The sequence below is a fragment of the Pogoniulus pusillus genome, unplaced genomic scaffold (assembly GCF_015220805.1).
Source record: "Pogoniulus pusillus isolate bPogPus1 unplaced genomic scaffold, bPogPus1.pri scaffold_66_arrow_ctg1, whole genome shotgun sequence".
Lineage (NCBI taxonomy): Eukaryota > Metazoa > Chordata > Aves > Piciformes > Lybiidae > Pogoniulus > Pogoniulus pusillus.
In genome coordinates this window covers 641,812-658,062 of record NW_026974715.1, presented here as the reverse complement: position 1 = coordinate 658,062, position 16,251 = coordinate 641,812, and the positions used below count along the sequence as shown (strand labels likewise).

The window sequence follows — 16,251 nt, the reverse complement described above, 5'->3', positions numbered from 1 at the left end:
CCAGTCCCACCCAGCCCTCTCCACTCCCCCCTCACAATCCCTCCTGTCCACTATCTCCCAGTATATCCCAGTCTCCTTCCAGTCCCCTCAGTAACTCCCAATCCCTATCACTCTCTCCCAGTCCCTCCAAATCCCCTCAAAGGCCCTTCCCAGTCCATCCCACTCCTCCCACTCAATCCCAATGCCCTCCCAGTCTCCTCCCAATCCCAGTCTCTCCCACTTCCACTAGAATCCATCCCTAATCCCTCCCAGTCTGGCCCTGTCCTCTCCTCCAGTTCCCTCCCAATTGCCTTCATTCCCATTCCTGTCCTTTCCTCCTCCATCCCATTCCCCTCCCAGCCCCTCCCCAGTCCATCCCAGTCTCTCTCAGTCCCAGTCCCCTTCCAGTCCTCTTACCATTTCCTCCCAACCCCCTTCAGCCTACCCATTCCCCTCCCAGTCACTCACATTCCCTCCCAGTCCCTAATGCATCCCTTCCCACTCCCTCCCAATGCCCTCCCAGACTCCTCCCAACCCCTCTGGTGTCTCCCAGTCCCTCTGGGACCCCACCCAGCCGGGCAGCAGAAAGGCAGGCAGCAGGAGCACATCCCAGCAGTAAATAGGATGTTAAATCCACCCCGACTACAGGCTCACAAAAGCACTTCTGCAGGCAGCACAGCCTCGGCCCCTAGCCCAGCCCCTGCGAGCTGCCCTGCACCGCTGCGCTCTGGGGCTCCCACTGGCCCATCAGCCCAGACCAAGCAAGCAAAAGGCTCCACTGCACCAGCACCAACTGCACTGCGCACAGGCTGCTGGCACAGCTGCCTCTCTGCCCAAGCACAGCCCTGAGCAGCAAGTGGCACAGCTGCCCAAGTGACCTTGCTTTGGCCAGCACTACAACGAGGCCCCGGCAGCTCTGCCTTCTGGCTGCCACCCTCCTGCAAACTGTGCCCCCAGAGTGCCCCTGGAGGGGAACAAGCTCCCCGAGGGAGGACCTTAGACTGCAGCAGCACTGCCCCAGGCAAGCCTCTCCAGGCAGAGGCCTCTCCCCACACCTGAACACCCCCCTCAGTTTTCACTCCCTCACAACCCTGAGCTTCTCCTACTGCAACCATCAGCAACACTGAAAGGCCTAAGAGAAGGCTTTTAAGCAAGGCTGGCACTTGGCAGCAACTCACCACAGAGACATTTCTGCCCCCACAGCCACAGGAAATCCATTTCTGAACCAGCCTGCAGCAGGAATTGCATTTCAAACAGCTCCACGGCCTGGTACCAAAGCATCCCACCCTGCCAGGGCTTGGGGCTGAGGCTGAGTGCAGATCTGCAGCTGGGCTGGGGCAAAGCAGGTTCAGCTCCCTGCAAAAAGAGAGAACAAACACAGCAGAGAGAACTCTCACCCAGGGCACAAAACAACAGAGACAGAAAGAGGGAGGCAACCTCCACACAGAGGACCCCAGGCCAACTTAGATGCCCACTGTGCACCTTCTGATGCCCCCTGAACCCATGCTGCATCACCCCAGGCCCACTTTTACCTGTCCCCAGACCCAAGACCCCTCCAAAGCCACCCAAGGACCCCCAAATCCAACCCAAGGACACCCCCAAAGACCCCCCAGTCCCCCCCAAAGAGCCCTCCAGGGATCCCCCCAGAGACCCCCAAATCCCGTCCCAGGTCCCCCTCGAAGACCCCCCCCAGAGACCCCCAAATCCCTCCCCAGGTCCCCCCAAAGACACCCCCCCCCGAGACTCCCAAATCCCTCCCCAGGTCCCCCCCAAAGACCCCCCCCAGGGACCCCCAATCCCCTCCCAGGCCTTTCCCACCCACCCCAGCAGGCCTCAGCCTCTCCCACCCCCCCCAGGCCCCAGGCCCCGCGGCCTCGCCCCCAACTTTGACCCCTCAGGACCCCCCCCCCCAAAACCAGGCCCCTTGCCCCCTCCCCCCCCCCCCCCGAGTATGTGTCCCTGCCCCTCCCCCTCCTCCCCTTCCCTGTTCCCTCCAGGCCGCTGGGGATGCTCCAGGCCTTCCCCCCACTGCCCCCCGCCCCTCTCGAGCGGCGACCCCCACCCCACACAGACCTCTCCCCCCTCCCCCGACCCCCCACTCACCACCTCCGGCGGCCCAGACGCCCCCCGGGCAGCCTTCAGAGTGGGCTCTGTCCCCTGCGCCCCTCCCTGCGGCCGGGCCTGAGCGCTCTGCGCATGCGAGAGGGGAGGGGCGGCGGGAACCGCTCCCGGAGCCAACCTTGGTGAGGGTCAGCGTCGCAGGCGGGACGTCGGCGCCATCTTGGTGAGGTCACCGCTGAGCCTTGCGCTGCCGGCGGCGCCGTCGTGGTGAGGGCACTGCCACCTAGGTGCGGGGCAGTGCCAGCTCACGGGGGGGAGGCGCCAGCTTGCAGAGGGTCACTGCCAGCCTGTGGCGAGCGGTGGCGACTCGGTGAGGGCATTGCCAGCTTGCTGCGGGCAGCGCCAGGACCGCGGCGTTGAGCGCCATATTGGTGAGGTCACCGCCAGCACGTCGCGCTTGGCGCCATATTGGTAAGGTCACGTGCAACCCGTCGCGCTCGGCGCCATCTTGGTAAGGTCAATTCAAACCCGTCGCGCTTGGCGCCATATGGATGAGGTCACTTGCAGCCCGTCGCGCTCGGCGCCATATTGGTAAGGTCACGTGCAACCCGTCGCGCTCGGCGCCATCTTGGTAAGGTCAATTCAAACCCGTCGCGCTTGGCGCCATATGGATGAGGTCACTTGCAGCCCGTCGCGCTCGGAGCCATATTAGTAAGGTCAGTCAAACTCTTCGCGCTCGGCGCCGCATTAAGAGCTCACAGCAAGTCCGTCGCTCTCGGTGCCATATTGGTAAGGTCTCTTCCAACCCGTCGCGCTCAATGCCATCTTGGTGAGGGCAGTGCCCACTCGGTGAGGCAGTGCAGCTTGCAGATGGCCACTGACAGGCTGCGGCGAGCGGTGTCGACAGGGTGAGGGTCCTCAGCAGCGCCCCCAAGCCAGCTGCAGTGCTGCGGGGACAAGCTGAGGGCCTGAGTGGGCACTGGGGGGGCGCTGGTGCGGGGGACGGGGAGGGTCTGGGGGATTAGTGGGGGGCATACAAGGAGGTGAGTGGGGGTCTCTGGAGGCCAGTAGGCGGTGTCTGGAGGTCCCTGGGTGGTCCCTAGGTAGGGTGCTGGTGGGGGTGCCCTGGAGGGGTCTGGGGGTCCCTGAGCCCTCCCCCCGCAGGCTCTGGGTCTCCCGGTGGGCTGGAGGGCCTGCGGGGGGAGGTCTCCTCCTTCCTGGAGCTGCTGGGGCTGTGCTGGAACCATCGAGCGGCTTCGGAGGGTGTGGGGCAGGGGCAGGCCCCGCCCATGCCAGAGGGACCGCACCAATCAGCTGCTGACCCTCCCCGTCCTAACCAGTTTCCCCCCCCCAATAAAGCACCAAACTCCGCCAGGTGGACCCTGCCTTCATTTATGCAAATGAGGGGGCGGGGCACAGGGGTGACCATGCCCACAGCCCCCACCAGGATCCACCAATCAGCTGCTGACCCTCCCGGTAGCCCCTCCCCAACCCCCATCACATCTCCTAGGTACTCAAAGGCAAAGCCTGATATTCAAATATATGGCAAATGAGGGATGCAGAACAATAGACCACGCCCACCACAGTCCACCAATCAGCAGCCCACCTCATAAACTCCTCCTCCAAAGGAAGCTCCAAATCTGTCACCATTTTATTAGTTACTGTGGGGCTGGGGGCGGGGCCGAGGGGGCGGGGCAAGGCACAGCATGGGAGAGGGCGTGGCTATGGATGGGCAGGGAATAGGCAGTGCACGGAGGGGGGCGTGGCTACGGAAAAGGGGCGGGGACCAGACACAGAGCAGGGAAGGGGCGTGGCTCAGAAGAAAGGGGCGGGGACTAGACAGCAAGGGGACAGGGGGTGTGGCTATGCAAATAAACAGCAACCAGAGCCAGGCAAGAAAGGCCAGGGAGGGGGCGTGGCTCCACAGCCCAGGGGGCGTGGCTCTGCCAGCCCACTCCTCCCTAGCAGCAGACCCCTGCAAGCCCTAGAGACATCTCCAGACTCCTACAGACAACTTCAGACCTTTCCAAGGGCTCTGCAGACCCTTACAGACCCCTGCAAACTCTTTCACACCCCTAAGACCTCTACACACAGCCACAGCCTCCTCTGCAGAGCCCTGCAGCCCCCTCCAGACCTTGAATGCATTCCTGCAGACACTTAACAGATTGCCTGACAGAGCTCCACAGACCCCTGCAGACCTTTACAAGATGCCTGCAGACACCTGCGGGCCCAGAACAGAAACCTCCACACCCCTGCTGAATGCTACAGACACTTGCACACCCCTCCAGCCTCCTAGAGACCTCTAGGGACCCCTCCCGACCTTTCCATAGAGCCCTGCAGACCCCTGCATGTCTTTAAGAGGCCCCTAGAGACCCCCACAGACCTCTACAGACTGCCAGAGAACCCTGCAGACCCCTACAGACACCTCGAGACCTTTGCAAGGCACCTCAAGACCTTCACAGCCTTTTGAGACACCTACAGCACCACAGACACCTCTACAGACCCCTAACCACCTCCACAGACACCCAGAGAGCTCCACAGACTTCCAGAGAGCCCTCCAGGCCCCTAAGGGGTACCTACAGATGCCTCCAGACCCCCCGCACACCTCTGCACACTCAGAAAAGCCTCCAGGCCTTTTAGAAGACCCCTGCAGACACCTACAGACCTGGGCAGACTCCTACAGCTGCTTGCACAGCCCTGCAGACACCGACAGGCTCCTCCTGGCCTGCAAGCTCACACCATGTGCTCGCACTCAGCTTCCCCCCAGCACCCCCAGGGCTGCTCTTTATCGCCTCCGCCCCCCAGCCCGCAGGCACAGGCAGGCTTCCTCCCGCCCACACGCAGCACCCTGCCCTTGCTCTCCTGGAACCTCACAAGCTTCGCCTGGGCCCAGCTCCCCTGCCTGCCCAGGTGTTTCCTGGATGCCATCCTGCCCCTCTGCTTGCTCTCCAGCACTACTCAGCTTGGGGCCACCTGCAAACACGCTGCCAGTGCACCTCTATCTCATTGGGACACTCACACTTTAGAGACACTGGACAAAAGTGTCCTGGAGCCAAAGAACTCCTTCACTGAATGCAGGACACCTACAGACCCCTCCACACCTTTAACAGACCACTGCCAGCCCACTGCAGAGCCCTCCAGACCTCCACAGACCCATTAAAAGGCACCTCCAGACCCAGCAAGACCTCTACAGAGAACTAACAGAGCCCTGCAAATCCCTACAGGCATCTACGGACCCCCTGCAGCTGCCTGCAAACACATACAGACCCTACAGAGCTCCCCACACCCATCCAGACCCCTCCAGATATTTACAGACCCCTGCACACATCTACAGACCCCTCCAGAGCCTTCACTGATGCCTGCAGGCACCTACAGACCCACACAGAAACCTCCAAACACCTACTCAACTCTACAGACCTCTGCAGACTCTCTCAGACCCTGACAAACAGCTACAGACCCCTTCACACCTCTGCAGACACCCACACTCACCTACACACCACCACAGACATGGACAAAGCTCAACAGCACCTGCAGACCCCTCCACACCTTTAAAAGCTGCCCAGAGACTCCTACAGAAACCCTGACAAAATCTACAGACCCTGACAGAGCTCTGCAGACCCCTCCAGACATTTGAAAGGTTGCCTGCAGACCTCCACACCCCCCTAGAGACAGCTGCAGGCACCCACATTCCTCTACAAAGCTCTAGAGACCTCTACAGACAGCTACAGACCCCTCCAGACATTTAAGAGGTGCCTGCAGACCCCTGCAGCACCCTAGAGCCATCTACAGACAACTTCAGACCTTTCAAAGGGCTCTGCAGACCCTTACAGACCCCTGCAAACTCTTCACACCCCTGAGACCTCTACACACACCCACAGCCTCCCCTGCACCTCTACACAACCCACTCCAGACCTTCCATGGATTCCTGCTCACACCACGGGAAAAAAAAGTAGCCTTTCTCTGGTAAGGAAGTCAGAAAGGAAGGGACTGACTCTGGAAAAGGAGAGACTCAGAACGGACACTGGGAAGAGTTGCCCGGGACAGGGAGGGCATGGGATTGACTGACAGGGAGTGGGTGGGGGCAGGGAGGGAAAGGGATTGACTGACAGGGAGTGGGTGGGGACAGGGAGGGAATGGGATTGACTGACAGGGAGTGGGAGGGGGCAGGGAGGGAAAGGGATTGACTGACAGGGAGTGGGCGGGGACAAGGAGGGAATGGAATTGACAGACAAGTAGTGGGAGGGGACAGGGATGGAATGGGATTGAGAGGGAGTGGGCGGGGACAAGGAGGGAATAGGATTGACTGACAGGGAGTGGGTGGGGACATAGAAAAGAATGAGATTGACTGACAGGGAGTGGGCGGGGACAGGGAGGGAATGGGATTGACTGACCGGGAGAGGGTGGAGGATAGGGAGGGGAATAGGATTGATTGACAGGGAGTAGGAGGGAACAGGGAAGGAATGGGATTGACAGACAGGGAGTGTGGTGGTGCAGGCAGGGGAATGGCATTGATTGACAGGGAGTGGGAAGGGACAGGGAGGGAATGGGATTGACTGACAGGGAGTGGGCAGAGACAGGGTGGGAATGGGATTGGATGGGGAGTGGGCAGGGACAGGGAGGGAATGGGATTGACTGACAGGGAGTGGGTGGGGACAGGGAGCTGAATTGGATTGACTGAGGGGGTGGGGGAAAGGGAGGGGAATGGGATTGAATTACCAGGGAGTGTGGCGGGAACAGGGAGGGAAGTGCATTGACTGACAGTGAGTGGGGCAGGGACAAGGAGGTAATGGGATTGACTGACATGTAGTGGGCGGGGAGAGAGAGGGGTATTGGGATTGACTTACTGGGAGTGGGCGGGGACAGGGAAGGAATTGGAATGACAGGGTGTGGACGGGGACATGGAGGAAAATGGGATTTAATGACTGGCAGTGGGCGGTGACAGGGAGGGAAAGGGATTGACTGACGGAGTGGGCGGGGACAGGGAGGGAATGGGATTGACTGACAGGGAGTGGGCGGGGACAGAAAGTGAATGGGATTGACTGACAGGGAGGGCAGGGAGAGGGAGGGGAATGGGATTGATTGACAGGGAATGGGCCAAGACAGGGAGGGAATGGGATTGACTGACAGGGAGTGGGCAGGGACAGGGAGGGAATGGGATTGACTGAGGGAGTGGGCAGGGACAGGGAGGGAATGGGATTGACTGACAGGGAGTTGGAAGGGACAGGGATGGAATGGGATTGACAGGGAGTGGACGGGGATATAGAGGGAATGGGATTGACTGACTGGGAGTGGGCAGAGACAGGTGGGAATGGGATTGAGGGGGAGTGGGCGGGGGGAGAGGAAGGATGGGATGGACTGACAGGGATTGGGCGGGGAGAGAGAGTGAATGGGATTGACTGACAGGGGAGGGGGGGGGGGAAAGGGAGGGAATGGGATTGATTAACAGGCAGTGGGCCAAGACAGGGAGGGAATGGGATTGACTGACAGGGAGTGGGAGGGGACAGGGAGGGAATGGGATTGACTGACAGGGAGTGGAGGGGGACAGGGAGGGAATGGAATTGACAGGGAGTGGACGGGGACATAGAGGGGAATGGGATTGACTGACTGGGAGTGGGCAAGAGACAGGAGGGAATGGGATTGACTGACAGGGAGAGGGGCGGAGGATAGGGAGGGGAATAGGAATTGACTGACTGGCAGTGGGATGGGATAGGGAGGGGGAATGGGAATTGATTGACAGGGAGTGGGAGGGAACAAGGAAGGAATGGGATTAACTGACAGGGAGTGTGGGGGTGCAGGCAGGGGGAATGGCATTGATTGACGGGGAGTGGGAAGGGACAGGGAGGGAATAGGATTGACTGACAAGGAGTGGGCAGGGGACAGCGAGGGGAATGGGATTGACTGACAGGGAGTGGGCGGGGGGGGACAGGGAGGGATATGGATTGACTGATAGGGAGTGGAGGGGGAAAGGGAGGGGATGGGATTGACTGACAGGGAGTGGGCAGGGGACAGGGAGGGAATGGGATTGACTGACAGGGAGTGGGCGGGGACAGGGAGGGAATGGGATTGACTGATAGGGAGTGGAGGGGGGAAAGGGAGTGGAATGGGATTGACTGAGAGGGAGTGGGCGGGGACAGGGAGGGGAATGGGATTGAATGACAGGGGAGTGGGCGTGCACTGCAGGGAAATTGGGATTGAGTGACAGGGAGGTAGGCGGTGACCAAGGAGGGAATGGGCTTGACAGACAGGGAATGGGCGAGGACAGGGAGCAGAATGGGATTGATTGACAGGGAGTTGGGCGGGGACGAGGAGGGAGTGGGATTAACTGGACAGGCAGTGGGTGGGGGGACTAGTATGGATTGGCATTGACTGACAGGCAGTAGGGGGCCGGGAACAGGGAAGGAATGGGATTGACTGACAGGGAGTGGGCGGGGACAGGGAGCGGAATGGGATTGACTGACAGGGAGTGGGCGGGGAAAGGGGAAGGAATGGGAATTGACTGACAGGGAGTGGGCGGAAACAGGGAGGGGATGTGATTGACTGACAGGAGTGGGCGGGGACAGGGAGGGAATGGGATTGACTGTCAGGGTGCATGCGGGGGACAGGGAGGGAAAGGGATTGAGTGACAGGGAGTAGTCAGGACAAGGAGGGATGGGATTGACTGACAAGGAGTGGGGAGGGGACAGGGATGGAATGGGATTGATAGGGAGTGGGCGGGGACAAGCAGGGAAATAGGATTCACTGACAGGGGAGTGGGTGGGGACATAGAAGGGAATGAGATTGACTGACAGGGAGTGGGCGGGGACAGGGAGGAATGGGATTGACTGACCGGAAGAAGGGCGGAGACAGGGTGGGAATGGGATTGATGGGGAGTGGGCGGGGACAGGGAGGGAATGGGATTGACTGACAGGGAGTGTGGTGGTGCAGGCAGGGGAATGGCATTGATTGACAGGGAGTGGGAAGGGACAGGGAGGGAATGGATTGACTGACAGGGAGTGGCAGGGACAGGGAAGGAATGGGATGACTGACAGGGAGTGGGCGGAGACAGGGTGGGAATGGGATTGATGGGGAGTGGGCAGGGACAGGGAGGGAATGGGATTGACTGATATGGAGTGGAGGGGGACAGGGAGCTGAATTGGATTGACTGAAGGGGTGGGGAAAGGGAGGGGAATGGGATTGACTTACCAGGAGTGGGCGGGGACAGGGAGGGAATGGGATTGACTGACAGGAAGTGGGCAGGGACAGGGAGGGAATGGGATTGACTGACATGTAGTGGGCGGAGAGAGGAGGGGTATGGGATTGACTTACAGGGAGTGGGCGGGGACAGGGAAGGAATTGGAATGACAGGGTGTGGACGGGGACATGGAGGAAAATGGATCGACTGACTGGCAGGGCGGTGACAGGGGGAAAGGGATGACTGACAGGGAGTGGGCGGGCACAGGGAGGGAATGGGATTGACTGACAGGGAGTGGGAGGGGACAGGGAAGGAATGGGATTGACTGACAGGGAGTGGGCGGGGACAGGGAGGGGAATGGATTGACTGACAGGATTGGGCGGGGACAGGAGGGATGGGTTGACTGACAGGAGAGTGGGCGAGGAGAAGGAAGGGAATGAGATTGACTGATAGGGTGCGGGCGGGACAGGAGGCAAGGGGATTGACTGACAGGGAGTAGGCGGGGACAGACAGGGGAGTGGGATTGACTGACAGGGGAGTGGGCACGGACAGGGATGGGATGGGATTGACCAAGAGGGAATGGAGGGGGACAGCGAGGGAAGAGGATTGACTGACAGGAGAGGGCGGGGACAGGGAGGGAATGGGATTGACTGACAGGGAGTGGGCGGGGACAGGGAGGGAATGGGATTGACAGACAGGGAGTGGGCGGTGACAGCGAAGGAATGGGATTTGACAGACGGAGTGGGGGCACTGGGAGGGAAAGGGATTGACTGTCAGGGAGTGCGGGGGACAGGGAGGGTAATGGTCTTGACTGAAAGGGAGTGGGCGGGGACAGGGATGAAATGGGATTGAGTGACAGGGGTGGGCAGGGACAGGGAGGGAATGTATTGACTGACAGGGAGTGGGTGGAGACATGGAGGGGAATGGGATTGCTGACAGAGAGTGGGCGGGGCCAGGGAGGGAATGGGATTGACAGACAGGGGAGTGGGCACGGACAGGAGGGATGGGTTGACTGACAGGGAGTGGGCGGGGACACGTGGAGGAATGGGATTGAACGACACGGAGTGGGCTAGGACGGGAGGGGAATGGGATTGGCTGACGGAGTGGGCGGGCATGGGGAGGGAATGGGATTGACTGACAGGGAGTGAGCGGTGACAGGGACGGAATGCATTGACTGACAGGGAGTGGCGGGACAGGGAGGGGAATGGGATTGACTGACAGGGAGGGCAGGGACAGGGAGGGATGGGCTGACTGACAGGGAGTGGGCGGGGACGTGGAGGGAATGGGATTGACTGACAGAGAGTAGGTGGGGAAACGGAGGGGAATGGGATTGGCTGACCGGGAGTGGGTGGGGAGAGGGAGGGAATGGGGTTCACTGACAGGGAGTGGGCGGGGACAGGGAGCGGAATGGGATTGACTGACAGGGAGTGGGAGGGGACAGGGAAGGAATGGGATTGACTGACAGGGAGTGGGAGGGGACAGGGAAGGAATGGGATTGACTGACAGGAGAGGGCGGGGACAGGGAGGGAATGGGATTGACTGTCAGGGAGTGGGCGGGGACAGAAACTGAATGGGATTGACTGACAGGGAATGGGCGGGGACAGGGAGCGGAATGGGACTGACTGACAGGGAGTGGGCGGGGACTAGTTTGGAATGGGATTGACTGACAGGCAGTGGGCGGGGACAGGGAGGGAATGGGATTGACGGACAGGGAGTGGGCGAGAACAGGGAGGGGAATGGTCTTGACTGACAGGGAATGGGCGGGGAGAGAGAGGGAATGGGATTGACTGAAAGGGAGGGGGCGGGGACAGGGATGGAATGGGATTGACTGACAGGGAGTGGGCGGAGACATGGAGTGGAATGGGATTGCTGACAGAGAGTGGGCGGGGACAGGGAGGGGAATGGGATTGACTGACAAGGAGTGGGTGGAGACAGGGAGGTAATGGGATTGACTGGGAGTGGGCGGGGACAGCGAGGGGAATGGGATTGACAGACAGGGAGTGGGCGGGGACAGGGAGGGATGGGTTGACTGACAGGGAGTGGGTGGGGACAGGGAGAGGAATGGGATTGAACGACACGGAGTGGGCTAGGACGGGGAGGGGAATGGGATTGGCTGACGGAGTGGGCGGGGATGGGGAGGGAATGGGATTGACTGACAGGGAGTGGGCGGTGACAGGGATGGGAATGCATTGACTGACAGGGAGTGGGCGGGGACAGGGAGGGGAATGGGATTGACTGACAGGGAGTGGGTGGGGACAGGCAGGGAATGGGATTCACTGACGGGGGGTGGGCGGGCACTGGGAGGGAATGGAATTGACTGACAGGGAGTGGCCGGGGACAAGGAGAGGAATGGGATTGACTGATAGGGAGTGGGTAGGGACAAGGATGTTAATGGGCTTGACTGACAGGGAGTGGGCGGAGACAGGCAGGGAATGGGATTGACTGACAGGGAGTGGGTGGGGTCAGGGAGGGGAATGGGATTGACTGACAGGGCCTGGACAGGGATAGGGAGGGAATGAGATTGACTGACAGGGGAGTGGGCGGGCACTGGGAGGGAATGGGATTGACTGACAGGGAGTCGGTGGGGTCAGGGAGGGGAATGGGATTGACTGACAGGGCCTGGACAGGGATAGGGAGGGAATGGGATTGACTGACAGGGAGTGGGCGGGGACATGGAGGGAATGGGATTGACAGACAGGGAGTGGGCGGGGACTGGGAGGGAATGGGATTGACTAACAGGGAGTAGGTGGGGAAAGGGAGGGGAATGGGATTGGCTGACCGGGAGTGGACAGGGCCAGAGAGGGCAATGGGATTGACTGACCCGAGTGGGCGGGGATACAGAGGGGAATGGGATTGATTGACAGGGAATGGGGGGGATATGGAAGGGAATGGGATTGACTTACAAGGAGTGGGCGGGGACAGCGAAGGAATGGAACTGACTGACTAGGAGTGGGCGGGGACAGGGAAGGAATGGGATTGACTGACAGGAAGTGGGCAGGGACAGGGAGGGAATGGGTTGACAGACACGGAGTGGGCGGGGACAGGGCAGGGAATGGTATTGACTGACAGGGAGTGGGGGGGGGACTAGTATGGAATGGGATTGACTGACAGGGAGTGGGCGGGGAGAGGGAGGGAATGGGATTGACTGACACGGGAGTGGGTGGGACAGGGAGGGAATGGGATTGACTGACTGATAGTGGGCGGGGCCAGGGAGGGAATGGGATTGAGTGACAGGGAGTGGGCGGGGATAGGGAGGGGAATGGGATTGACTGACAGGGAGTGGGTGGGGACAGGGAGGGAATGGGATTGACTGACAGGGATTGGGAGGGGACAGGGAGTGGAATGGGATTGATTGACAGTGAGTTGGGGGGGACAGGGAGGGAATGGAATGGGTTCTGGAATGGATTGTGACTGACCGGTTAGGGCACTGGGCCAGAGTGGGATGGAGTGGGCGGGGACTTAGTAACGACTGGGAAGGGAATGAAAAGGGACTGGGATAGTCTGAAAGGTAGTTGGAAGACCCTGGAATGAAGTGGGAGGGGATTGGGAGGGACTGGGACGGGACTGGGATGTACTGGGAGCTAGTGGGATGTACTGGGAAGGTTTGGGTGAGGCCGGGTGGGATTGATAGGGGATTGGGAGGAAATGGGAGCAGACTGGGAGGGACAGAGAGAGACTGAGAGGGGACTGGGATGGACCTTTTAAGGACTGGATTGGGACTGGGTGAGGACTGGGTTGTACTGGGAAAGGACTGGAATGAGAGTGTTTGGAAGGGGCCTGGATGGGAACTGAAAGCGATCCTAGGAAGAACTGGGACAGAATGGGAGGGATTGGGAGGTGGTCTGGGAGAGACTGGAGCAGGATTGGGCAGGGACTGGGATGGGATTAGAGAGGGGCTGGGAGTGGTCTGGGAGGGAACTGGAAGGCACTGCAGAGGAATTGGGAGGGACTGGGAAGGATTCGGAGAGGTCTGGAAGGGAACTGGGAGGGACTGGGAGGGGGCTTGATGGGACTGGGAATCTTACCTGGAGGCACTGGGAGCTGCTCTGGGGGCGCTGGGAGCCTCCTCTGTGCCCCTGCCGCCGTTTGGTCTCCCTCCCCCCCTCCCTCCCTCCCGGCGCTGACAGAGCAGGAGGGCCAGAGCCACGCTCTGATTGGCCAGCGGGGCTCGGGCAGCAGCGCTCCCATTGGCTGCGCTGGGCCAGCCCCCCCCAGTTTGGGAACAGTGCATCCCAGTTCCGGACCAGCCCCCCCCAGTTTGGGAACAGTGCATCCCAGTTCCGGACCAGCCTCCCCAGTTTGGAAACAGTGCGTCCCAGTTCGGGACCAGTCCCCCCCAGTTTGGGAACAGTGCGTCCCAGTTCGGGACCAGCCCCCCCAGTTTGGGAACAGTGCGTCCCAGTTTCGGACCAGTCCCTCCCAGTTTTGTTCCAGTGTGTCCCAGTTTGGGACCAGTCCCTCCCAGTTTTGTTCCAGTGTGTCCCAGTATGGGACTAGTCCCTCCCAGTTTTGTTCCAGTGTGTCTCAGTTCAGGACCAGTCCCTCCCAGTTTTGTTCCAGTGTGTCCCAGTTCAGGACCAGTCCCTCCCAGTTTTGTTCCAGTGTGTCTCAGTTCAGGACCAGCCCCACCCAGTTTTGTTCCAGCGTGTCCCAGTATGGGACTAGTCCCTCCCAGTTTTGTTCCAGTGTGTCCCAGTTTGGGACCAGTAACCCCCAGTTTTGATTCAGTGTGTCCCAGTCTGGGACCAGCCCCACCCAGTTTTGTTCCAGTGTGTCCCAGTTTGGGACCAGTCACCCCCAGTTTTGTTTCAGTGTGTCCCAGTCTGGGACCAGCCCCTCCCAGTTTTGTTCCAGTGCATCCCAGTTCGGGACCAGCCCCCGCTCCCCCCACCCCCCCCCCCGTTTTGTTACAGTGCATCCCAGTTCGGGACCAGCCCCACCCAGTTTTGTTCCAGTGTGTCCCAGGGCGGGAAACTGGAAGGGACTGCAGAGGAATTGGGAGGGACAGGGCGGGATTCCGAGAGGTCTGGAACGGGACTGGGAGGGGACTTGTTGAGACTGGGATCCATACCTGGAGGCACTGGGAGCCATCCGGGAAGCACTGGGAGCTGAACTGGGAGCCGCCATTGTGTCCCCTGCCACCATTTTGTCTCCTTCCCTCCCTCCCTCCCTCCCTGACGCTGTGAGGGGAAAGAGCGGGAAAGCCAGGCTGCGCTCTGATTGGCCAGCGGGGCTTAGGCAGGAAGCACTCCCATTGGCTGCACCGGGCCCAATTCCCCCACTTTGTGTGCACTTTGGGCCCAGTTCCTACCAGTTTGGGCCCAGTTTGGGACCACTTCCCTCCCAAGCCCACCCAGTCCCCTCCCATTTCCACCCCACTACCTCCCAGGCCCTCCAAATTCTATCCCAGTCCTTCTCATTTCTGTCCCAGTCACTCCCAGGGAGCCGGACTGGGAGGAACTGGGATGGAACTGGGTGTGACCAGCAGGGATGGGGCACAGGGTGCAGACTGTCAGGGATTGTCAGGGACTGGGAGGTAATTGGTAAGGACTGGGAGGAACTTGCTGTGACTGTGCGGGGATTGGGAGAGACTGGGATAGACTGGGAGGGCATTGGGAGGAGACTGGGAGGGCATTGGGACGGACTGGGAGGGAATGGGATGGAGTGTGAAGGGATCAGGGATGGAGTGGAGGGATTGGGAGGGACTGGGATGGCCTGGGAGGGCATGTGGAGGGCCTGGGAGAGAGGGATAGGGGCTCAGGAGTTAGTGGAGGGGACTGGGATATACTGGGAGATAGTGGGATGGAGCGGGAGAGATTGGGAGTGGATTGTGAGTGAGTGGAATGGCAATAGAAAGGGACTAGGAGGGACTGACAGAGTGGGAGGGGACTGGGATGGACCTGGATTGGGACTGGGAGAGGACTGAGAGGGACTGACATGTAGTGGGCGGAGACAGGAAGTGGAATGCAATTGACAGACAAGGAGTGGGCGGGGACAGGAGGGTAATGGCATTGACTAACAAGGAGTGGCCGTGAACAGAGAGAGGAATGGGCTTAACTGACAGAGAATGGGTGGGGACAGGGAGGGGAATGGGATTGACTGACAGGGAGTGGTCGGGAACAGGGAGGGAATGGGATTGACTGACAGAGAATGGGTGGGGACAGGGAGGGCAATGGGATTGACTGACAGGGAGAGGGCGGGGACAGTGAGGGGAATGGGATTGACTGACAGGGAGTGGGCGGGGACATATAGGGGAATGAGATTGACTGAAAGGGAGTGGGAGGGACAGGGAGGGAATGGGATTGCCTGACAGGGAGTGGGCTGGTACAGGGAGGGAAAGGCATTGACTGACAGGGAGTGAACGGGGACAGGGAAGGAATGGGATTGAGTGACAGGGAGTGGGCGGGGACAGGAAGGGAATGGGATTGAGTGACAGGGAGTGGGCGGGGACAGGAAGGGAATGGGATTGACTGACAGGGAGTGGGCGGGTAAAGGGAGGGGAATGGGATTGACAGAGAGTGGGCAGGGACAGGTAGGGAGTGGGATTGACTGACAGGGAGAGGGCGGGGACAGGGAGGGAATGGGATTGACTGACATGGAGTGGGCAGAGGGAAACGGGAATGGGATTGACTGACAGGGAGCGGGAGGGGACAGGGAGGGAATGGGATTGACTGACAGGGAGTGGGCGGGGACAGAGAGGGAATGGGATTGAATGACAGGGAGTGGGCAGAGACAGAGAGGGAATGGGATTGACTGACAGGGAGTATGAGGGGACAGGGAGGGAATGGGATTGACTGACAGGGAGTGGGTGGGGACAGGGAGAGGAATGGGATTGACTGACAGGGAGTGAGCATGGAGAGAGGGGAATGGGATTGACTGACAGGGAGTGAGCAAGGAGAGAGGGGAATGGGATTGACTGACAGGGAGTGGGCGGGGACAGGGAGGGAATGGGATTGACTGCCAGGGAGTGGGCGGGGACAGGGAGGGAATGGGATTGACTGACAGGGAGTGGGCGGGGACAGGGAGGGAATGGGATTGAC

General features: G+C 60.2%; 1 protein-coding gene across 4 annotated transcripts in view; it reads right to left on the bottom strand.

The window, feature by feature from the left end:
- The window catches only part of LOC135174478 (uncharacterized), an 82,665-nt gene extending 81,358 nt beyond the window's left edge, over positions 1–1,307 (bottom strand). For 3 of the 4 annotated variants that reach the window (XR_010301920.1, XR_010301921.1, XR_010301919.1), the window contains exon 1: positions 1,158–1,229. Coding sequence is in view for 1 of the 4 variants with exons in the window: in XM_064141737.1 (XP_063997807.1) it covers positions 1,158–1,260 (103 nt within the window). In the remaining 3 variants the exon portion in view is untranslated. Of the gene's footprint in view, positions 1–1,157 lie in introns of all 4 variants that reach the window. The other variant, XM_064141737.1, reaches the window with a different exon arrangement.
- Between the last annotated feature and the right edge of the window lie 14,944 nt (positions 1,308–16,251).